The sequence below is a fragment of the Dreissena polymorpha genome, chromosome 2 (assembly GCF_020536995.1).
Source record: "Dreissena polymorpha isolate Duluth1 chromosome 2, UMN_Dpol_1.0, whole genome shotgun sequence".
In the NCBI taxonomy this organism is placed as follows: Eukaryota; Metazoa; Mollusca; class Bivalvia; order Myida; family Dreissenidae; genus Dreissena; species Dreissena polymorpha.
The window spans coordinates 38,460,807-38,485,406 of NC_068356.1; the positions used below are offsets into that span (position 1 = coordinate 38,460,807).

At 38.2% G+C, this 24,600-nt stretch overlaps 1 protein-coding gene across 1 annotated transcript in view; it reads left to right on the forward strand.

Moving 5' to 3' along the window:
- The window catches only part of LOC127866663 (transcription factor E4F1-like), a 76,143-nt gene that overhangs the window by 45,543 nt on the left and 6,000 nt on the right, over positions 1-24,600 (forward strand). Inside the window, exons 12-14 of the mRNA XM_052407387.1 lie at positions 2,010-2,168; positions 22,148-22,215; positions 24,269-24,414. Coding sequence (XP_052263347.1) covers positions 2,010-2,168; positions 22,148-22,215; positions 24,269-24,414 — 373 coding nt within the window. The remainder of the gene's footprint in view (positions 1-2,009; positions 2,169-22,147; positions 22,216-24,268; positions 24,415-24,600) is intronic.

A 24,600-nucleotide genomic window follows, 5' to 3' on the forward strand; every position in this document is an offset into this window, starting at 1 on the left:
CTGATCAGGATTATCAAATCATGGACATTTTGTTTGCATTATTTCTAATAGAGCATGATTGTAAAAGTATTCACAGATTTGTTTTATTCAGAGCAGTTGTGTTTGACTTAATTTCTTATACATGAGAGATCATTTTTAGCTCGGCTGTTTTCGGAGAAAACCCCATGTATTGTCATAGCCAGCTCGTCGTGTCCGTCATCGTGTCGCGCGCATCGTGATAAAACCATAACATTTTGTTAAGGTTTTTAACATTGGCTCTAAAATCAAAGTTCTTCTACCTACAACTGTGAAACTTCACATGTAGCTGCACCTTGATGAGTTCTACACGCCACACCTATTTTTGGTCTCAATGTCAAAGGTCAAGGTCACTGTGACCTCTAAAAAAAAAAAAAAAATCTGACAAGCTTTTGCAGCCGATTGTGGCACCCGTTATGCGATGCTCTTGTATACTCTTTTTTTTATTGTTAACCAGGTTTTCCGAAGAATAAAATTGGTTTTAAGAATGGCAAATGTCGGCGGGCGGGCTGGCGGAACAAGCTTGTCCAGGCCATAACTGTGTCGTTTATTGTGTGATTTTAAAATCATTTGGCACATTTGTTCACCATCATTATACGGTGTGTCGCGGGAAAGAATTACGTAGTTATCTCCAAGGTCACACTTCAAGTTCAAAGGTCAAAAATGGCCATAAATGAGCTTGTCCGGGCCATAACTATGTCATTCATTGTGAGATTTTAAAATCATTTGGCACATTTGTTCACCATCATTGGATGGTGTGTCGCATGAAAGAATTACGTCAATATCTTCAAGGTCAAGGTCGTCACGACTAAAAATAGATTTATTTTGAAACAAATGGGGTTACTTTTAACAATCAATTCAGTTTGAGTTGTCTCCCTTTTTCAGACTTTTTTTTCAAATTAAAAACCTGGTTTTGTGACAATTTTGTCCCTTGTTTTTTTGTTTTTTTTTAATGTTTTACATATTAAAATTGAAACATTTGATGTTTTATAAATACATAGCGAGTAAGTCAAAAATTGGCAATGCTCTGTTAGTTATAAAACAACTATGCTTACAAGTACAGCATTGACAGTTCCTGTTCTATGGTGACAGTTGTTCTTGAAGAAACTGGGGGCATAGTGCATATTGTATTGTCACTTCATTCACATGTACACCATTTTTTCCCCATGATCTGTGGTTTTTGTTCGATTGTTCATGTGCTATAGATTTTCATGTTCTATTGCCACATGTTTGCTTTGAGGACCATCTGTCTTGCATAGTTCATGTTCAACAGCTCATGTTCTATTGCCACATGTTTGCTTTGAGGACCAGCTGTCTTGCATAGTTCATGTTCAACAGTTCATGTTCTATTGCCACATGTTTGCTTTGAGGACCATCTGTCTTGCATAGTTCATGTTATACAGTTCATGTTCTATTGCCACATGTTTGCTTTGAGGACCAGCTGTCATGCATAGTTCATGTTCAACAATTCATGTTCTATTGCCACATGTTTGCTTTGAGGACCAGCTGTCATGCATAGTTCATGTTATACAGTTCATGTTCTATTGCCACATGTTTGCTTTGAGGACCATCTGTCTTGCATAGTTCATGTTCAACAGTTCATGTTCTATTGCCACATGTTTGCTTTGAGGACCATCTGTCTTGCATAGTTCATGTTCAACAGTTCATGTTCTATTGCCATATGTTTGCTTTGAGGACCATATGTCTTGCAAAGTTCATGTTCAACAGTTCTTGTTCTATTGCCACATGTTTGCTTTGAGGACCAGCTGTCATGCATAGTTCATGTTATACATTTCATGTTCTATTGCCACATGTTTGCTTTGAGGACCATCTGTCATGCATGTTTATGTTCTGCAGTTCATGTTCTATTTCCACAGGTTTGCTTTGAGGACCAGCTGTCAGGCATAGTTCATGTTATACAGTTCATGTTCTATTGCCACATGTTTGCTTTGAGGACCATCTGTCATGCACATGTTCATGTTCTCTTGCCACAGGTGTGCTTTGAGGACCAGCTATCGGTGGAGGCACTGAAGGTTCACCTGCGGACCCACCTTGCGGACAACACACTCAAGTGCCTGCTGTGCCACTTCAACTGTGACAACAAGGAAGACTTTGAGTCCCACATGTTCATGCAGCATGACGTGCAGCTCAAGGTACTGGAGCAGATCTTTTCCAGGACTTTTCACATGATTTTGTTAATCCTTTACTGCTTAGATACGCATTTTTACCTGTTTGTAGTCCATTAGAAAAGCATATTAAATAAAAGGCTTTTCTTAATAGGTTTAAGTTTAAAAGCTATCAAAGCTATTAAAGCCATCAACAAATTTAGTAGAATTCCTGATGTATGCCCTTTTTTTTTTAGTCCACTCCTCTTCCAAAATACCATAATTTTCGTTTTAGCAGTGTTAACATTAAACCCCAAAGAATTGCAATATATTAATAAGTTGTCTAAATGTGATTGGACTTCAGCCGGTGACTTGTCTAAAATAGCCAGGTCCTTGGCCATTAAAAGTCAAACCAGAGTTAATGTTTTCATGTTGGTAAAGATCTTCAACAAATAAGGAAAACAAAATTGGCAACATTACCTCCCCTTGCCTTAGTCTTACCGCATAACTTCAAGTATTCTGAATAAGATTAACATGATTTAACTCGTGGCTAAACAGCGTTTTTTTTCCTTCTTTAACTAGTACCGGGCAACGGTACCTTTCCCAAAGCCTACCGGAGGCTTCCCAATTATAGCACCGGACCTTTCCCAATCTCCATATCTACCATTCCCAACGTTTCTCAGTGCTGTTTCCAACCACCAGTGCCTTTTATTTTCGCTGGAAATATCTTTTGAAATCGTCGAGCCTTTTATTTTGGTTCCTTTATTTACGTCAGCGTAGAAAGTAAACAAAACTTTTCAAAGGGGCGCAACTCTAACATGCTATTAATGCGCACCTGGCAGTTCCTACAAATGGCGACCGGTTGTGTTTATTTAATTCTTAAACAAAATTTTTGGTAATTCTCGCTCTGAATTTGTGTTTAAATATTAGAGTGCTGGATTAAGTAATTATCTGGGATAATCAGGCTTTTATATGAAATGTGTGATAATCGTGTGGAAGTTGTAATAGTTGAAGTTTGGTTTGGCTGTCGTGTGCATTGTCTGCAAAAGTAAACAATTAATAGAGTTTGAGAGTTTGCTTTGAGTTAAATGTAACTTTGTGCCTGTGTCACTGTGAGGAGAGATATGTTTGACTTTGATCTGATTATCACCTGTTTGGAATTAAACATATTATTTGAAAATGCGTTATTATTATTTTGAATCCTTAATTGATATTACTGAAAATGTTCACACACAAAGACTGTCCAGGGCTTGTGAGACCTTTAAGGGCTTAAACAAAATTATTAATATTATTTTTTATGCAACCTCAGTGATTATGCCTATCACAAAAAGATTATATTTTTCCATTGACAGGCACATTCCTACTGAAGTTGCAATAACACAATTTTCACATGACATGATATGATTGTCAAAATATCATCACAAGTAGTTTTTCTGTTAAAACCTAGAGCTTAAAATGCTTTGGGATGCAGAATATAGCCCCTAATGTTAGATGCATTAAAAAAATTCCCAACTCAAAAATTTTGCAACTCAAATTTTTACCAATTCATTGATTTTGCAACTCATTTTTACCCAGTTTGAAGATTTCATGACGCCAAAAATTCCCAATTGTAGAGGTACAGGTACTTTCCCAATTGGGGAAAAAAGCGCTGCTTAACATTTGCATAGGTACCCTTTACTATTTTAAGTAAATTGCCTTGTATACTCTTTTTTCAGCATGTTCAACTATAATGCGTTGTGGTTTATATTATCAAAACATTTTAATATCATAAATACATTACCTGTTATCTCAAGCTTACCCCTTTCCAAGGGAGTTTATTCATCTGGAAAATATTCAAGCGCTGGGAATCATCCACCTCTATAAAGAATCCAAATCAGGTTAAACATAGTACAATGTAACCTAACCGGAAATCAAGAACCGCAACTCATCTTTCCTTTCCAGACAACCACGAGTGCACGCCTATTTTAGGCTCAGGACCTTTTCGTTCTTTTCATTGTGAACCACGAGGAATTCGTGCCTTTTTCCTCAATGAGTAATTGAGGGCATTTGTACAGCGTTCTTTTGTTTACATTTGTGGTTTAACTTTTTATTTGATTTTATAATCATTAATTTGTCTTTTGAAGGTTCTTTCTGTTTCTTTTGTCTCAGAATGAACTTACAGGATAGAGGTTCTTGTGGTCATATCAAGGCAAGGTGGGATTCCCATGACACTTGCCTTGCATGCACTGGTTGCACATTAAATAACAAATGTGTGGTTTGTGATTTTTGGGCTTACGACACATGGATGAAAGCAGGTCGCCGGAGGACGTCAATCAGCCGCAAACGCAAGGAATCTCCAGCCGACGTTGATTACCCGGTGACTTCACTGGTCACGGATGACCAGCTGAATTGTCAGTCACTGGGTACCGGGCAAGATGGTGTTGTTGTCAGTCGGTCGTCATCAGACCTTATGACTCGCACCATACATACTGGCGACATTGATCATGGAACGACTGGATCAATGTCAGACCATTTGGCAGCTGCCATTCTACGGTCTTTGTCCGTTGACCTAACGGGTCATGTCAATGGTCCGGTCATGACACCGGTCCGGTCACCTGTCCGGTCACCAGTCTGGTCACTGGTCCTGTGCGGTAATTGATGACCGGTCCGGTCGGGTCAGTACACCGGTCCGGTCACCGGTCAACATTCATCCTATTCGTCGACGAATACATCGTCTTCATCAAGGAGTAGACATCAGACAAGCTTTTCTTTGTCGAGCAGTTCTTATCGTCGCGGTGCTCGTAAGCGATCACGTCATCACTTATGGAGACGGTATTATAGAAGATCTCAGTCTCATCGCAGCCGATCTACATCTTGACAGCGCAGCCGATCCAGATCTAGACATCACAGGAAACGAGGACGTTGTCAACCTTCACGTAGACATCATCGGACCTACCATTCGTATAGTCGTTCACCATCTTATTCCGTTACGGAATCACATGTTTCCATGCCAAATGTGTCGGTTGCCAGGTTGACTTCCACACATATTGCATCTTCAGGAGCTCATCTCACCACTACGGCTACATTGTCAGCACCACGGGTATCTTCTACCGTATCTAGTCGTGTACCCCCTACAGCTACCCTGTCGAATTCTGATACATTATGGATTTCGAATTCATTTGGACAATTTGTACTGGTCAATACTGATAATTTTCTGTCAACTTCCGGTTTACATTATCAGTTTACTTATGTTGTGGATGGTCATTCGTCTTTACCAGACAATCACAATCTGGTACAAGATATTCTCACTTCTGTTCCTGCTGATTCTGTACACACCGCTGATGTTGTAGAGAGTAAGGCTGATTCAGATGCAGAATCTAACGTTGAGACGGATCAATATTTAGCTCCGATTAATGAGATAAATGAACTCATGTTTCACATTCTTGGTGAAGATTACTGTCCAAGACCTGCTGAACTGTCTTCAAATGCGACGATATCTGTGACAGAACAACTTTTTCGTACATTTAATCCCAACAGGGTTTGTAAGTTGAAGGCTCGTCATGACCCGCGACTTCCCATTGGTTCTACTGTTCTATCTGTTCTTCAATCATTGGAATCGGCTAATAAGACTATTCCAAAACGAGGAGAAACATGGAAAATTCCAAAGGAACTAGCTGATCCAAAACAACAGGAAGGTAGTAAAAGTTACAAGCCTCCTTTACCAGATAAGTGTCCGGGTTGGATTTTTTAAAACTTCCAGTTCCAGATCCGGACATTAGCAAGCTATCCCTTGTAATGCCAAGTGGTTCCAATTTAGTTTCTGTTCCATTTTCCATGTTTGAAACTTGGGAAATGAGAGAACGTAAATCATTATGTTTGACTAACCAAATTGACTTTATGTAAGCGACAATTTTACAAATGGTGTGTGATTGGTCGGACTCCGTAATTTGTTAATTCATCTCTTAAGGACCACATTGGCCTTATCACATACTTCTGCTTCTTCAATGTCCGAGATGCTAAGGATCGTAGAGATCTTATCCTTGCTTCTTTACCTAAAGATTTTCTGTTGGAACCTGGTATAAACTCGCTCAGAACGGCTCCTCTCACATCAGTGTTCCTTTTTGGTGGAAGGATACAAGAAGCAATCACAGCTGACAAGGATGACCAACTTCATGCTTCTTTAGCTAGAAACAACTCTGGACAACGCCAAGGGGTCTTTAAGCATCCTGATTCTAGGCCACCAGCAGTTCCAGCACCTTAGAAGACTAAGAGAAACAACCTTTTCTCTTAAAGGTCTTCTTTTAATCCACGGTCGGGTCCTAATAGGCAGTCTTCCTATAACAGACCTCCTTTTTCTCACAAGTCTTCTAATAAAGATTCTGGAAAAAAGGGCGAACCCAAGCCAGGACAGAGGAATTTTAAACCTTCTACCGGCAGGGATGCACCCCCTCCTTATCAGCCCTAGGGCATTACCCTTTCTACCGCTACAACCTCCGATGCCGGAAATACCAGTCGGGGCCAGACTTTTCCGATGCATGGGTTCATTCTCTTGTTACAAAAGGCCTGACTTTTCAATTCAAAAAAAGGCCTCCACTTTCTCGCGCCACTATAGAGTTGGTATCTCAGCGTCCACATATTCCAGAGTCCATTCTCGGGCTCTTGGAAAACAGGCGGTAGAAAGGGTTCAAGATCCTTATTCTCCAGGATTTTACAGTCGTCTTTTTCTTGTTCAAAAGAAAAATGGTTCCTGGAGACCAGTAAAATATTTAAAAGTGTTCAACATGTATCTTCTCAAACCAACTTTCAAAATGGAGACTCCTTCCTTCATACGGGACTCCATCAAACCCCTGCACTGGGGGGTATCTTTGGATCTGGAAGATGCGTACTACAATGTTCTGATACATCCCAACTACCGGAAGAACCTGCAATTTGCCTATCAAGGCCAAGTCTACCAGTTCCGGGCTATGCCTTTCGTGTTGGCGACAGCCCCACGAGTTTTTACCAAGCTAATGGCGGCAGTCTGTGCACACCTCCGAGTTCACGGGATTCTTCTTCTTCAGTATTTTTACGACTGGCTCTTACACCAGCTCGATCGTCAATTGCTTCTGTGCAACCTAGAATTCTCTTGGAAGGAACTCCTCTCCTTAGGGCTTCTTCTCAATGCAGACAAATCAGACCTCATTCCTTCACAGGACTTTACTTTCGTGGGAATGAATTTCTTGACCCACATCAATCGGGTCAGAGTGTCACGATTAATGAAGGTCAACTGTGTTTTGTCCCTATCTCCTATAACAGCTCAAGAATTCCTCTCTCAATGGTATCCTGAGCTCAATAGCAGACTTTGCGCAGTTGGGACGTCTTTTCCTACGTCCTCTTCAGCACTATCTCTCAGCTTGTTGGAAATGGTCTCTGGGCACAGATTCCAATCCTTCCCTTCTTAGTGTTTCATCTTCAGTGGTGGCTAGACGAGGAGACTCTTTTGGCAGGAGTACCCCTTCTTCCTCCACAACCGTCATTATATCTAATAACGGATGCGAGCAAGGAAGGGTGGGGTGCTCACCTGGAACCTCTCAGTCTGATAATTTCAGGGTTGTGGTCTCATCAGGAATCTCAACTACATATCAACAATCTAAAAATGCGAGCAGTATTTCTAGCTGTATCTCATTTCCAATCACATCTTCGAGACTCCTGTGTGATGGTGTCAACAGACAACACATCTGTGGTGACTTACATCCAGGCACAGGGGGGAACACATTCTCAATCCCTGTATCTGGAAACCAGGAAATGACTTGTTCTTTGCAAAACACTCAACATTTATCTTCTGGCCAAAAATAAACCAGGTCGCCTCAACGCCCTGGCGGATGGTTTGTCTCGCAAACACCAGTTACTTCCATCGGAGTGGACTCTTCATCAGGAAGTGACCAACCAGATCTTTTTCAAGTTCGGTTATCCCCTGGTCGATCTATTTGCGACCAGACACAATCACAGACTTCCTCTGTATGTGAGTCCAGTTTACGATCCAGCAGCGTGGGCAATAGACGCGCTTTTGTTTGCGTGCAACCAACTGGATGCTTACGCCTATCCCCCTCCCATTCTATTTCCCCAAATATTGGCGAAAATCAGGGTGAGCTCGTGCAGGATACTCCTGATTGCCCCTTGGTGGCCCAGAATTATCCCAAGAATCTTCCTCACAGGTTATATCTTCTGTCTCAAATAGGCAGACTACATGCGGACACAAAAATGTTCCACTTGCACGTCTTTGCAGAAGAAATGTTTTTCTGTTAGAGCTTCAACCCTCGTTGCTTTGGCAAGGAGAAAATCCACCAGAGCAGTCTATGATGCTCGCTGGAAACTCTTCTCTAATTGGTATGTTCGAGGGAATATTGATCCCCTCAATCCCTCTGCTAGACGAATAGCGGATTTTCTCATCTATCTTTTTGATGATTAGAAACGTTCTCTTAGTTCCATCAAAGGATACAGATCTATGATATCGCATACATTGGCTTTTACTAAGTCATCACAAGTCTGTGCTGATCCAGCTATTTCGGAACTTGTTCGAGCTATGGAACTTAGTCGTCCTGTATCTCGTACACTTGCTCCTAAATGGGATTTAGCTTGTGTGCTAGGTTCGCTTACTAAGGCTCCCTATGAACCTCTTGATCAGGCTTCATTACAATTCCTTACATGGAAGACCGTTTTCCTTCTTACTATGGCTTCAGCGAAACAGAGAAATGAAATTCATGCTCTTTGTATCGAGGATAATCATCTTTGTTTTGACTCTTCTGATGGATCTGTTACGTTGTTATTTCAGTCAGGTTTCCTTGCTTAAAATCAACTCCCCTCTTTGGCTTCTAAACCCTTCAAAGTTCAAGGTCTGTCTAGAACTTCTGGACATGAAGATGATGATAGATTCCTTTGCCGGGTCAGGGCTTTGAAGTTCTACCTTAATAGGGTAAAGTCTATTTGAGGTTCTTGCAAGAGACTTTTCATTCCGTTAAAAGGGGGGGGATGTGTCTGCGGCTTCTATTTCTCGTTGGGTAGCCTCGACTATAAGGAAGCTTATTCTTCTCTTTCATGGAGGGATTTATCCCTGTTTAAGATAAGATCGCATGAATTAAGAACTCTTTTGGCTTCGTGAGCTTAAATTAATCAGACCCCACTATCTGAAGGGCTTCAAGCTGCTTTCTGGAGGAATCCGACCACCTTCTCCTCTTTTTATCTTCATTCTCTTGAGTGCCAACAAGACAATTTGTATAGGTTGGGTCCTCTTGTAGTGGCTCAAACTGTAGTTCCTTCTATGGCGTAAGTACTCTGAAGCCATCCGAGAATTAAGTACAATACTGTATTAACGAAGATTATAAGAGGACGTGATTCTACAATCTCTGGCTGAAAACCCTGGTTATGGGTTCTGCTGTGATGGGAAAAAATATGCGAACCTTCCCGCCGCAGCTGCAAAATCAGCTAGAGATAACAGGTAATGTTTTTATGACATTAAAACAAATTTTCTTAAAATAAAATTCATTTTAATTATTAAATACTTACCTGTTATCGGTAAGTCCCACCTCCCACCCTGCTAATCGCCTTTTTATGTTTTTGTAAAGGAAAGATGAGTTGTGGTTCTTGATTTTCGGTAAGATTACATTGTACTATGTTTGACCTGATTTGGATTCTTTATAAAGGTGGACGATTCCCAGCGCTTGAATATTTTCCGGCTGAAAAATCCCTTGAAAAGGGGTAAGCTAGAGATAAGAGGTAAATATTTAATAATTAAAATGAATTTTATTTTAAGAAAATTTGTTTTAACATATCAACGTATATAACATACAAACGCTTATTTTTAACCAGGTTTTCCGAAGGAAAAAACTGGTTATTAGATTGGCGAATGCGGGCGGGCTGGCTGGCTGGCTGGCTTGCGGGCTGGCTGGCTGGCTGGCGGGCTGGCGGAATAAGCTTGTCCGGGCCATAACTATGTCGTTCATTGTCAGATTTTAAAATCATTTGGCACATTTGTTCACCATCATTGGACGGTGTGTCGCGCGAAATAATTACGTCAATATCTCCAAGGTCAAGGTCACACTTTGAGTTCAAAGGTCAAAAATGGCCATAAATGAGCTTGTCCGAGCCATAACTATGTCGTTCATCGTCAGATTTTAAAATCATTTGGCACATTTGTTCACCATCATTGGACCGTGTGTCGCGCGAAATAATTACGTCGATATCTCCAAGGTCAAGGTCACACTTTGAGTTCAAAGGTCAAAAATGGCCATAAATGAGCTTGTCCTGGCCATAACTATGTCATTCATTGTGAGATTTTAAAATCATTTGGCACATTTGTTCACCATCATGGGACGGTGTGTCCCACGAAAGAATCACGTCAATATCTCCAATGTCAAGGTCGCCACGACTAAAAATAGATTAAAAAAAAAAAAAAAAATTACAAAGGGGGTTAATTTTTTTTGGTCATTTCAAAAGTTCAGTTTGAGTTTTCTCCCTTTATCAGATTTTTTTTTCACAATGAAAACCTGGTTTTGTGACAATTTTGTCCCTTGTTTTTTAATGGTTTTGTAAATAATTTTGAAAAGCAACTTACTAGGGTTATACCTCTATAGTTGTTTACATGATTAACAACACCTGTTTTATGCAAAGGGATAATAAGCCCTTCTGTCCAATTATCGTGGAAGAAGCTTGATACAAAAAATACAGCAGTCAAAAAAAAGACTCCAGCCATTTATTTCTAAGAACACGTTTATTTAAGTTTAGAGTTGACATTATAAACGTTTTTTATTGTTAAAATGTTATTTGCCGGATACAATGCGCCAATAGACCCAAAGCAATTTAAAATAATTACGTCGAAATAAAATGAATATGTTTGAAAATCTGGAAAAAGTAAATGTAATTGTTGAAACTTTTAGGCCAAATACAATTTGAATCGAATGTTTTTAATGTTTTAATGCTTGGACTTATGTATTAATGTCATGTAATAACACATTGTGAACACACAGTAACAACCAAAGTTCATTTCTGTTTTCATCGAGATTTATTTCTGTTGAATATTTTCTAACACAACGCTTGCTAATGTTCATGAAATACAATTTTACAGCGCGGCGGCCAATGAGGGGCCATGAGGGGACTGGGCAGGCAAAGTTAGATAATTCTGGCTTGCATTTTGACAGAATTATGTGCCCTTTTTATACTTAGAAAATTGAAAATTTTGGTTAAGTTTTGTGTTTAGGTCCACTTTTTTCCTAAAGTATCAAAGCCATCGCTTTCATACTTGCAACACTTACTAACTATTGTAACTATTGTAAGGGGACTGTTATGTAACTTTGACTGGCATTTTGACGGAATAATGTGCCCTTTTATACTTAGAAAATTGAAAATTTGGTTAGGTTTTGTGTTTAGGTCCACTTTTTTCCTTAAGTATCAAAGCCATTGCCTTCATACTTGCAACACTTACTAACTATCGTAAGGGGACTATGCAGGCAAAGTTATGTAACTCTGACCGCATTTTGACGGAATTATGGGCCCTTTATACTTAAAAATTTGGTTAAGTTTTGTGTTTTGGTCCACTTTACCCCTACACTTTACCCCTAAAGTATCATAGATATTGCTTTCATGCTTGGAACACTCGCAAATTATCATAAGGGGACAGTAAAGGACAAGTTGCATAACTCTGGTTGTTATTTTTACCGAATTATTGCCTTTCTTTGACTTCGTAACTTTGAATATATGGTTACATTTTGTGTTTAGATTCACTTTACTTCTAAAGTATCAAGGCTATTGCTTTTAAACTTTAAATACTTTCATGCTATCATGAGGGTACTGTACCTGGCAAGTTGAATTTTACCTTGACCTTTGAATGACCTTGACTCTCAAGGTCAAATTATTAAATGTTGCTAAAATTGCCACAACTTCTTTATTTATGATTAGATTTGATTGATACTTTGACAAAACAACTCTTTCCTGACATACCAAAATTGACTCCGTCCAAGCCATCCCCCCCCTCCCGAATACCCCCTCAATTCCCCCCCCCCCATTTTTTTTTATATTAAAGATCATCTAATAAATGACCACCACACTCTCACACTATACCCCCCACCCACCCCAAAAAAAATAATTTATATGCCCCCAGTAGGGTGGCATATAGCAGTTGAACTGTCCATCAGTATGTCAGTCAGTCTGTCTGTCAGTCCGAAAAAAACTTTAACATTGGCCATAACTTTTTCACTTTTTATGTCCCCCACTATAGAATACTGTTTTTGCCCTGTCTGTTGGTTGGTCTGTTGGTTGGTTGGTCTGTTGATTGGTTGGTTGGTTTGCGCCAACTTTAACATTTGCAATAACTTTTGCAATATTGAAGATAGCGACTTGATATTTGGCATGCATATGTATCTCATAGAGCTGCACATTTTGAGTGGTGAAAGGTCAAGGTCATCCTTCAAGGTCAACCTTCAAGGTCAAAGGTCAAATATATGGGTCAAAATCGCTCATTTAATGTACACTTTTGCAGTATTTCAATATTCAAGATAGCAACTTGATATTTGGCATGCATGTGTATCTCATGGAGCTGCACATTTTGAGTGGTGAAAGGTCAAGGTCAACCTTCAAGGTCAGATGTCAAATATATTTGGCCAAAATCGCTCATTTTATGAGTACTTTTTTACATTAACTTCTTTATTTCTGCACCGATTTACTTCAAATTGATACTGAGCCTCTCTTATGACAATAAGGTCATTCTCAACTATGCATGGCCCCATTACCAACCCTGGGGCGCCCTGGCCACATAGGCCACACCCACCCAAAATTGCCTTTTACTATAATTTCTTCATTTCTACACCGATTCACTTCAAATTGACACTGAACCTCTCTTATGACAATACGGTCAATCTCAGCTATGCATGGCCACATTACCAACCCTAGGGCACCCTGCCCACATAGGCCACGCCCCCCCAAAATTGCCTTTTACTATAATTTCTTCATTTCTACAAGATTCACTTCAAATGGATACTGAAACTCTCTTATGACAATACGGTCAATCTCAGCTATGCATGGCCGCATTACCAACCCTGGGGCGCCCCGCCCACATAGGCCAAGCCCACATAGGCCACGCCCACCCAAAATTGCCTTTTACTATAATTTCTTCATTTCTACACCGATTCACTCAAATTGATATTGAACCTCTCTTATGACAATACAGTTAATCTCAACTATGCATGGCCCCATTACCAACCCTGGGCAGCCCCGCCCACATAGGCCACGCCCACCCAAAATTGCCTTTTACTCTAATTTCTTCATTTCTACACCGATTTACTTCAAATTGATACTGAACCTCTTTTATGACAATACGGTCAATCTCAACTTTGCATGGCGCCATTACCAACCCTAGGGCGCCCTGCCCACATAGGCCACGCCCACCCAAAATTGCCTTTTCCAAAAATTTCATTTCTACACCGATTTACTTCAAATTGATACTGAACATCTCTTAATTATGACAATACGGTCAATCTCAACTATGTAAGGCCCCATTACCAACACTGGGGCGCCCCGCCCATAATAGGCCACACCCAACCAAAATTGTCTTTTACTATAATTTCTTTATTTCTACACCGATTCACTTCTAATTAATACTGAACTTCTCTTATGACAATACGGTCAAGCTCAACTATGTATGGCCCCATTACCAACCCTGGGGCGCCCCGCCCATAATAGGCCACACCCACATAGGCCACGCCCACCCAAAATTGCCTTTTACTATAATTTCTTCATTTCTACACCGATTCACTTCAAATTGATACTGAACCTCTCTTATGACAATACAGTTAATCTCAACTATGCATGGCCCCATTACCAACCCTGGCGGCCCACATAGGCCACGCCCACCCAAAATTGCCTTTTACTATAATATCTTCATTTCTACACTGATTCACTTCAAATTGATACTGAACCTCTTTTATCACAATACAGTCAATCTCAACTATGCATGGCGCCATTACCGACCCCGGGGCGCCCCGCCCACATAGGCGCGCCCACCCAAAATTGCCTTTTACTATAATTTCTTCATTTCTACACCGATTTACTTCAAATTGATACTGAACATCTCTTATCACAATACGGTCAATCTCAACTATGTACGGCCCCTTTACCAACCCTGGGGCGCCCCGCCCATAATAGGCCACACCCACCCAAAATTGTCTTTTACTATAATTTCTTCATTTCTACACTGATTCACTTCTAATTGATACTGAACTTCTCATATGATAATACGGTCAATCTCAACCATGCATGGACTCATTACCAACCATGGGGCGCCCCTGGGTCAAACATGCGGCGTGGGGATACGCGTCGGCCTCTGCCGCGCCATTTCAAGTTATTTTATTTTTGAAATACCGTCCAACCATCCAACCCAAGAATCCCCCCCCCCCCCAAAAAAAAAAACACAAATTTTTTTTGCTTTTTTTGCATTTTTGGAAGATCATGTAATAAATGACCACACCCCCACACTATACACCCCTCTCCACTCCACCCATCCATCCTTTGTGATTGAAATTGAGATAGGTCCCTACACCTTTAAAAAGAAAAATAGATGAGCGGTCTGCACCCGCAAGGCGGTGCTCTTGTTTTTTTAGCGTCTGCCCTATTAGTATTCTCAACTAACATTACTGTTCTTATTTCCTATTTTCTTTCTTTTACAATTCGGAAAACTATTTATAAATTTGCCAATAATTTTATTTATTCGTCCTCTTTCATTTTCTTTATCATTCTAATAAACAAACCCGCCTTATTTTCTTTATTAAAATAATAAACAAAACTGTCTTTAATAATTTATATTCCTAATTTCTTAATTCTGCAAATGTAAAATTCTAGGTAAATTCTTTGAATATTTGTATCTTCTCCGAGTTTTTCTATTATATTAATAAACAAAACCATCGCCAAATTTTCTTTATTAAAATAATACACAAAACTATTTTGAATTTTCTTATTTCAATGTACATTCTAATTTAACAATTTACAAAAATATCATCAATTAAAATGTATTTATATTATGCAAAAATGTGACCGTATATAATTATATATTCTAATAATACAAAAATATAGAAAATTCTTTGAATACCGTAATTACTCTATGTTTTTGGACACTTAAGTTTTCGGACACTCCTTTTTTTAGAAAAAATAATTATTTTTCGTGACGAGTTTTTGTCCATATTTAATGTCTCTAAGTTTTCGGACAGTATATTTTACAGCGCTATTTTCCCAAATTTCGGTCTTGTTTTCAATATCTAATGTCACTTCGATCATGGGGTTTTACAACCAGATTAACATCATAAAACATGGAAGGTGCATGCCTGAGGGCAATGGACCATTACATTTGCGTTATTGGGTAAATAACCTTGTAAACCGGTATTAAACAATGGTTTCGTCCGATAGCATAAGCGTTATGACAATACCAGCGGTAGTGCCAATTTATAGTTCAATTATCTACCGCAATTGTACTGCCCCTTCTCAGTAAAATCACTGACAAATACAAAACGCTTCAAAGTGTGATGCACCCTATTGCAAGTTTTACCAACAATGGAAGGTGTTAGACAACAGCTATCGGAAATGAACAAACAAAGAATTCATAGTTTGCTTTTTTATTGCGTTTTTGTTTTCTTTTCATGTAAAACTGTTGTTTTTTTCTTCTTCTTCGTCTTGAAATGACAACTCAAATTCTTCGTCATGCCGATCTTTCTCCATTTCCACCAAAGGAGTTTACTAAAAAAATGTATATTTCATAAAACTGTATTCAAATGTTGAAAATAAATAAGCATTTTCATACGAATGCCTCTATCAGTCTGATTCTACCACGTAGTGAAATAAAGCCAATACAATGTGCCCAAGCCCCGGCTCTTAAACTATTTGCCACCACTGGCAACAGTTTAATGGAGCGAATCAACGGTATTTCCCTATATAATGAAATATCAGATATTCATAATTACAAAAAGTCAAAATTGTATTAACATAAAGAAATAATACGTAATTGATGAAATCGGAAAGAAAAATAGTCCACAAATAGTATTCGCACCAAGGTTTCAGTAGGGTTCAAAGTCATTCCATATAGAACTTGCAAGCTTTCTATGCTAAAATACCGTTTAAAGTCGTTTATCGTCAGTAAGCATGCGCATAGCGGGGTACTGTACAATCGACTCGTAAATATTTTACTACTTCTTCAATTTTCCCGCGCCGGCGAAAAGGGTCACGGGGAAATTTTTTTAGTATTATTAAATTACATAATTTACAGAAGTTTTTTAATATCTATGTCTGTGTATTTAGAAATTATTTAATATATTATTTTCAATGTGTAAATATATTTCGGAAAGTAAAATGCTATACTAGCCGTCAATATGCCCCTTAAATATTTGTGAACGATTCGATGCAATCTTTCTGATATAATGTATAATGAATCAGATCTGTAATGCCTCAATAATATTCGAAACCTCTAATATGGTGACAAATACATGAAGTTCCATTGAAATTGATTTCACTAATAACAAATAAATGAATTTTGATGTTCGTTGAAAGTATTTTTTTATATTCCATTATACACATCGTATGAGTTTTGGGTTATAAATAGTTGTTTTCAAAGAATAATATCCAACCTGCCTTTGGAAAACATGTTCAATACATCGCAGTTTGTGCATTATCCATTTTGAGTTTGGTTGTTATCCACAGAAATTTTCATATCAGTTTGGAATTATCCATAACATTTTATACCTGTCCTGCAAACATATGATTTTAACACAGAAACATACTAGATGTTAAAAGTTAAATTTTAAAGGACATACCTTATATAATTTGGCATATCTCTGTTACAGTTTCATTCGCTCTTTTGTCAATTAACATTTAAATAATTCAACACATAGGTCGCATTTCATGAAAATAAGCATTTTCCGAACACAAATTTTTGTTTTTTACTAGAAAACTATTGAATCTTAAAACTTAAAACGCATGTGTGTTTCAGACATTCATTATCACATGTGAAGAAAATTTACGTCCTTATAGTTACTAAATTAGCAGAAATGATAAAATAATCACCTAGCTTTCAGTTTCGGCCGACAATTTTTCTTCATTTTGAATTATCCAACTCAGTTTTGATTATCGAAATACAGGGGGTGTTGAAATTGTTCATAGATGATTCCTTGATTAAATGCCTTGTGCCATTTTACTATGCTTCTTCAGTTAAATGGCCCATTTAAACAACACTTAATAATAATGAGAAAAGGGGAAGTAACCTCTAAGATTTTCCGAGCACTGGCAACAAAAATTGGGCTTGCTAACTTGTCAGATTTGGAATCTCTGCTGTTAAATGAGATGTTAAATGTTTTGTTGTTGTTTTTTAAAAAAATGAATAATTGTAACAAAATATATATTTGATTAAATATTTAATTGTTTAAAATTTACAAGAAGGTAAAAAGATACTGAAAATGACTGGTTAAATCACACTTTTTATAAGTAAACATAAAAAGTACATGTAAAAAAAAAAGGTTAAAAGTACCATTATAATCTACAATCAAAGACAAATAAGAAAAAATAAAGATTTTATTTACTAATGTCGTATAAGAATTGATATGAAGCCTTGGCATTGACCACCCATTTTAGCCTCTATTATATAGTATGGGGTAATTAAATCAGCAGTAATGAGGCTTATCATTTATTACATACTGGTACATAGCAGGTCAAGTGTTAAATATATTAATGAAACTCAGTTTAATACATCAGTAACACAAAATTAACACTTAAGTGTGTTTGTTATACCTCCACAAACAAAGTTTAGGGGGGTATATAGGACTGGAGTGAGCTTGTCTGTTGGTTGGTCGGTCTGTCTGTCAGTCTGTATTAAGTGTCCGCTCTCTAATTCAAGTTGTTTTCATCCGATCTTCACCAAACTTGGTTAGATGTTGTATCTAGATGATGTCTAGGTCAAGTTTGTATATGGGTCATGCAAAGTCAAAAACTAGGGGTCACTTAGTGCGTTTTAAACATTCAGCATGGTGTCCACTCTCTAATTCAAGTAGTTTTCCTCTGAGCTTCACCACACTTGGTCAGACGTTGTATCTTGATGATGTGTACATAAAGTTTGAACATGGGCCATGCTGGGTAAAAAACTAGGTCACAGGTCACTTAGTGCGTTTTAAACATTGAGCATGGTGTTCGCTGTTTTATGTGAAGGCAACATGCAAAATATTCTGTGTCAATGCGGCATGTGTTGTTATTCGTCACCTCTGTGACAAAGCTCTAGTTTATATTTATGCCCCCCTTTGAAGAATGTCTGTTGGTCAATCCGTTCACCAGATGGTTTCTGGATGATAACTCAAGAACGCTTAGGCCTAGGATCATGAAACTTCATAGGTACATTGATCATGACTGCCAGATGACCCCTATTGATGTTCAGGTCACTAGGTCAAAGGTCAAGGTCACAGTGACTCGAAACAGTAAAACGGTTTCCGGATGATAACTCAAGAATGCTTAAGCCTAGGATCATGAAACTTCATAGGTACATTGATCATGACTGCCAGATTACCCCTATTGATTTTCAGGTCACTAGGTCAAAGGTCGAGGTCACAGTGACTCGAAACAGTAAAATGGTTTCCGGATGATAACTCAAGAATGCTTAAGGTAGCGCACCTCGATTTCCCGCGATTTCTTTGAAGGTTGAAGAGCCTACTATTAGGTGCCGTAGCCTAGTGGTTAAGGCGATAGACTAGAAATCTTTTGGGATATTCCCACGCAGGTTCGAATCCTTCCGACGACGTATACTTTTTTGCGACGCGTTTTATTTATTTTCTAACGTAATTTGATTTAATATGGCATATAAGCTATATTTATTGTTAAATATGTTGCAATTTTTATGCACATTCTTCAATTATTAAAATTAAAACAACGTTATGGCGAAATTGGGTGATTTACTGTTGAAAATACGAACCATGCATGTTGCATTTTTATTTTTATTTCAAAAAGTAAACGGTAAATCTGTCTATTTCTTGGTATTTTTGCTGTATATAGTGTTTCTATAAAAACTAAGTTTAAAATATGACTTAAATGATACTATTTTGAATTTTATGACACTTTGTTTTTAACCGACCCAATTTTTACTTGGCTGAAATCACTTACATTTCATGGCGCTCTTCCATAGATAAAATTTTAAAAAAAATAAATGTCTGTAAAAAGAATACTTATTTCATCTTGTTTAAACTTTATACACCTTTACAGCATCTGTACACACCAACTGCATGCCCATATTTGGAAATTTGAATGAATTATGGAACTTTTATATACCCTAGGGGTGAAAATAAACTGGACAAAAGCCGAGCGTGGGGGTGGTTTTGAAAAAATCGGTATATTTTTTTAAAAAGCATGGAAAGCCTACCTACAAATTTGCATGTAGTTCAGTGAAATGATGCTGATTAAGAAAATAATTACTTAGATTATATTTGGATATGTGCCCATTAGAGGTGCGCTACCTTAAGCCTAGGATCATGAAACTTCATAGGTACATTGATCATGACTGGCAGATGACCCCAATTGATTTTCAGGTCACTAGGTCAAAGGTCAAGGTCACAGTGACTCGAAACGGTTAAATGGTTTCCAGATGATAACTAGCTCATGAATGCTTACGCCGAGGATAATGAAACTTCATAGGAACATTGATCATGACTGGCAGATGACCCCTATTGATTTTCAGGTCACTAGGTCAAAGGTCAAGGTCACAGTGACTCAAAACAGTAAAATGGTTTCCTGATGATAACTCAAGAATAATAAGGCCTAGGATTATGAAACTTCATAGGTAAATTGATCATGACTGGCAGATGACCCCTATTTATTTTCAGGTCGCTAGGTCAAAGGTCAAGGTCACAGTGACAAAAAACGTATTCACACAATGGCTGCCACTACAACTGACAGCTGATATTTCATTCATTGTGTGTGTCCAAAAACTTTTACCTTGGTAAAAGTGGGATAACTTTTGCAATATTGAAGATAGCAACTTCATATTTGGCATGCATGTGTTTCTCACTGAGCTGCACATTTTGAGTGGTGAAAAGTCAAGGTCATCCTTCAAGGTCAAAGGTCAAATATCATTGTATTTTTCTTTCCTAAAACTTTAACCCATTTATGCCTAGTGGACTCTCCCATCCAGCTAAATTGGATCAATTTATCATGACTGGCAGATGACCCCTATTGATTTTCAGATCACTAGGTCAAAGGTCAAGGTCACAGTGACAATAAACGTATTCACACAATGGCTTCCACTACAACTGACAGCCCATATGGGGGGGGGGGGCATGCATGTTTTACAAACAGCCCTTGTTGTTTATGATACCTTCAAACTGCCAAATGTGAGGTGTTTCTCATTAAAGATAATGAGCAAGATGTATTGAGATGTATTCAACAAGTGAAAAGTTGATCAAATGCTGAACAGAAACCACATCTCCTTTAAGTTACTTCTTTAATAGAATTTGTGGTTATATGGGATTATCAAAAATATATATGTTTTCATTCTGCTTTTGATACGGAAGAGTTAATATGCATGTTTTGCAAATGACGCAATTATTACACAACATTGCAATATATAATGAACTATGAACATATTATAACACAGTTTTGTGGCCCATATTGGAGCTACTGTGTTTATAGTATCGTGACCACATATTAAAACTAGACATTCAAGTAAGGACTAGTGTAATATTATTTTTATGCCCCCGAAGGAGGGCATATAGTGATCCCACTGTCCGTCTTTCCGTCACACTTTGCGTTTAGGTTTCGAAAAATGCTCATAACTTTTATGTCGCTTCAGATGTAACTTTCATATTTGGTATGCATGTGTATATGGACAAGGCGTTTCCATACGCACACAAATTTTGACCCCTTTGACCTTGAACTTAGGGTCCGCGATTAGGTTTCGAAAAATGCGTTTAGGTTTCGAAAAATGCTCATAACTTATATCAAAGCGTTTATTGGGGGCATATGTCATCCTATTGAGACAGCTCTTGTTTTATAATGAAACAAATAATACTATGCATTGAACACTATCATTTAAGAATTTTTACAAAATGTCTATAAAAAAAAATAAGCGGCGAAACAAAAATTAAAATGTCAAAAATGGGTGGCAAAAGAAAATTTTAACCCAGCGATAGCCCTGATACAGTTAAACACATCGCACAAATGAGCAGATTAAATATCACTGCATTCAAGAAAATATTTATTCAAAATACAATCACTACTCGATTATTTATTTTGATTTAAATGTTTTATCGCATAGTTAACTTCCTCAACATAAATAGGTTCATCAAGTCCTGGAAGATAATGTACACTTGCCCCTTTTATTGAAGTTTTTGTTTAAAGGAAGTCTCTCCTTAACCCCCCGTTCACACATAGAGGCAGCTTCTACTACGCTCAAAGTATGGCCGAAAACATGGCCAATTGTGACAAATCGCAGGAGAAATGTAGTGGAGTCTTCATAAGTGCAGTATGATCGCGGTAGAGTCTTCATGATCGGATAGCTCTACGCTCTCGCCACGCTTATTTTGAACATGCTCAAAACAAGCGTAGCGGGATCGTGGCCAACAAGAATCATTGTAAAGTTGTAAAAAGAGCGTATTAGAAGCGTGGTAATCATACAGGCAGCATCGTAGAGAGATCTTCATGATCGTAGTAAAAGCTCTGCGTAGCGTCATAGTATGATCTTGAATGTCGCGGCAGTAAATGCAGTAAGCGTTTGACGTAGGGGCATCGTAGAACGGTCGAAATGAAGACCATAATTTGCCAAATTGCTCGATATAGACTCCGATCGGCCTCAATCCTTTTTTCAAATCATGGCTTGATCGGGATAATCATCGTAAAGTCGCAGCTATGTGTGAACGGGGGGTAACAAAACTTAAATGTAGGTGGAAAGTGTCTTCTCAGATTAGCCAGTGTGGACTGCTCATTTGGGATGACACTTCACACATAATAATTAGGCCTTGTTTTCCCAGATGGAGGGTAATTTCCTATTCTTGTGAAACTGTTGCTTTCAGCCTTTGGATGTTGATCCAGCAGAAGATGTATCCCTTTCAAAGAATGAACACGGACCCCCATCTCAGATGTATGTAATATTGCTTACCTTAGTATCTTGATGTTTTGTACTTTAAATTGTTAATGATATATCTAGTCAGTTTAAGAAAATAGGGGAATTTAATTATTATTGTTAATGAAGTTTGTTTTGTCATATTCTGTGTTTTGTAATTTGTGTATTTAGTGTCATTATGTATGCATGGTTGTTTGATATTTAAAATATGTTGATACAGTAACATGGATTTCTGATAATATTTCTGGAAATTCATTATTCCCATACATGTTTATTGACAGCAATCTATGAACATAACTTTTTTGCTAATTTTTATGCTCCCCTTCAAAGAAGAGGAGGTATATTGTTTTGCATATGTCGGTCCGTCGGTTGGTCCGTCCACCAGATGGTTTCCGGATGATAACTCAAGAACGCTTAGGCCTAGGATCATGAAACTTCATAAGTAGATTGATCATGACTAGCAGATGACCCCTATTGATTTTCAGGTCACTAGGTCAAAGGTCAAGGTCACAGTGACTTGAAACAGTAAAACAGTTTCCGGATGATAACTCAAGAATGCTTACGCCTAGGATCATGAAACCTCATAGGTACATTGATCATGACTGGCAGATGACCCCTATTGATTTTCAGGTCACTAGGTCAATGGTCAAGGTCACAGTTACTCGAAACAGTAAAATGGTTTTCAGATGATAACTCAAGTATGCTTACGCCGAGGATCATGAAACTTCATATATATATATATATATGAACATTGATCATGACTGCCAGATTACCCCTATTGATTTTCAGGTCACTAAGTCAAAGGTCAAGGTCACAGTGACTCGAAACAGTAAAATGGTTTCCGGATGATAACTCAAGAATGCTTACGCCTAGGATCATGAAACTTCATAGGAACATTGATAATGACTTGCAGATGACCCCTATTGATTTTCAGGTCACTAGGTCAAAGGTCAAGGTCACAGTGACTCGAAATAGTAAAATGGTTTCCGGATGATTACTCAAGAATGCTTACGCCGAGGATCATGAAACTTCATTGGTACATTGATCATGACTAGCAGATGACCCCTATTGATTTTCAGGTCACTAGGTCAAAGGTCAAGGTCACAGTGACTTTAAATAGTAAAATGGTTTCCAGATGATTACTCAAGAATATTTCATATTTCATTCATTGTATGTGTGTGTCCAAAAACTTTAACCTTGGTTAAAGTTTGATAACTTTTGCAATATTGAAGATAGCAACTTCATATTTGGCATTCATGTGTATCTCACTGAGCTGCACATTTTGAGTGTTGAAAAGTCAAAGTCAGGGTAATCCTTAAAGGTAAAAGGTCAAATATCATTGTATTTTTCTTGCCTAAAACTTTACACCATTTATTCCTAGTGGACTCTCCCGTCCGGCTATTATCAGCGGGTTCTGGTCGGATGATTTTTTACAGAGTTATGGCCCTTTGAATTTTCCATTAACTGTACATATAGTGCAATTCTTGTCCGGGCTATTTCTCAGCAACTAATGACCGGGATTCAATGAAACTTTATGGGAAGCTTCACTACCAAGAGGAGATGTGCATATTATCAGCGGGTTCTGGTTGGATGATTTTTCACAGAGTTATGGCCCTTTGAAATTTTCCATTAACTGTACATATAGTGCAATTCTTGTCCAGGCTATTTCTCAGCAACTAATGACCGGAATTCAATGAAACTTTATGGGAGGCTTCACTACCAAGAGGAGATGTGCATATTATCAGCAGGTTCTAGTCGGATGATTTTTCACAGAGTTATGGCCCTTTGAAATTTTATATAAAAATATTCTTGTCCCCCCCAACTACTGTGCCCTCAAGACGTTTCCTTTTATCTGAATATATAGTGCAATATTGTGACAAAAATCCTTTGGGGAGCATCACCCGTCTCCGATGGTTTCTTGTTTTTTATAACATTGAAATAGAAATGTAAATTATTTGCAGGTTTAAATTGTTAAGCTTATCTGAAATTTTCACATAACAATTTCTTTTAAATATAATTTAGCAGTTTTTATGGATGCTGTTGCAGTGCGTACACCCACTCATGTTTTCAGGGATGCCCAGACGGCCGTTAAGCAATTAATGGAGCTGATGCATGGTAATGACGGTGGAGAGGCTGACACCAGGGTCTCGTGCCCCGTCTGTCAGAAAAACTTCTCCAACACCAGCTATCTCAAAATGCACATCAGAAATCATACAGGTGAGCAATCAGTGGCTTTTTTAAAACTTCATTAGCAGGTGTCTATAGGCCTATAATTATCCTACAATTTCAAATTTACAATGGAATGTGTATTTCCCTTTCTAAGTTTGTGTGTATGTGTGTGTTTTTTATTCCCCAAATCAAGAAAAATGCCCTGGCAGTGAACAGGCTGACTGTTGAGCATTA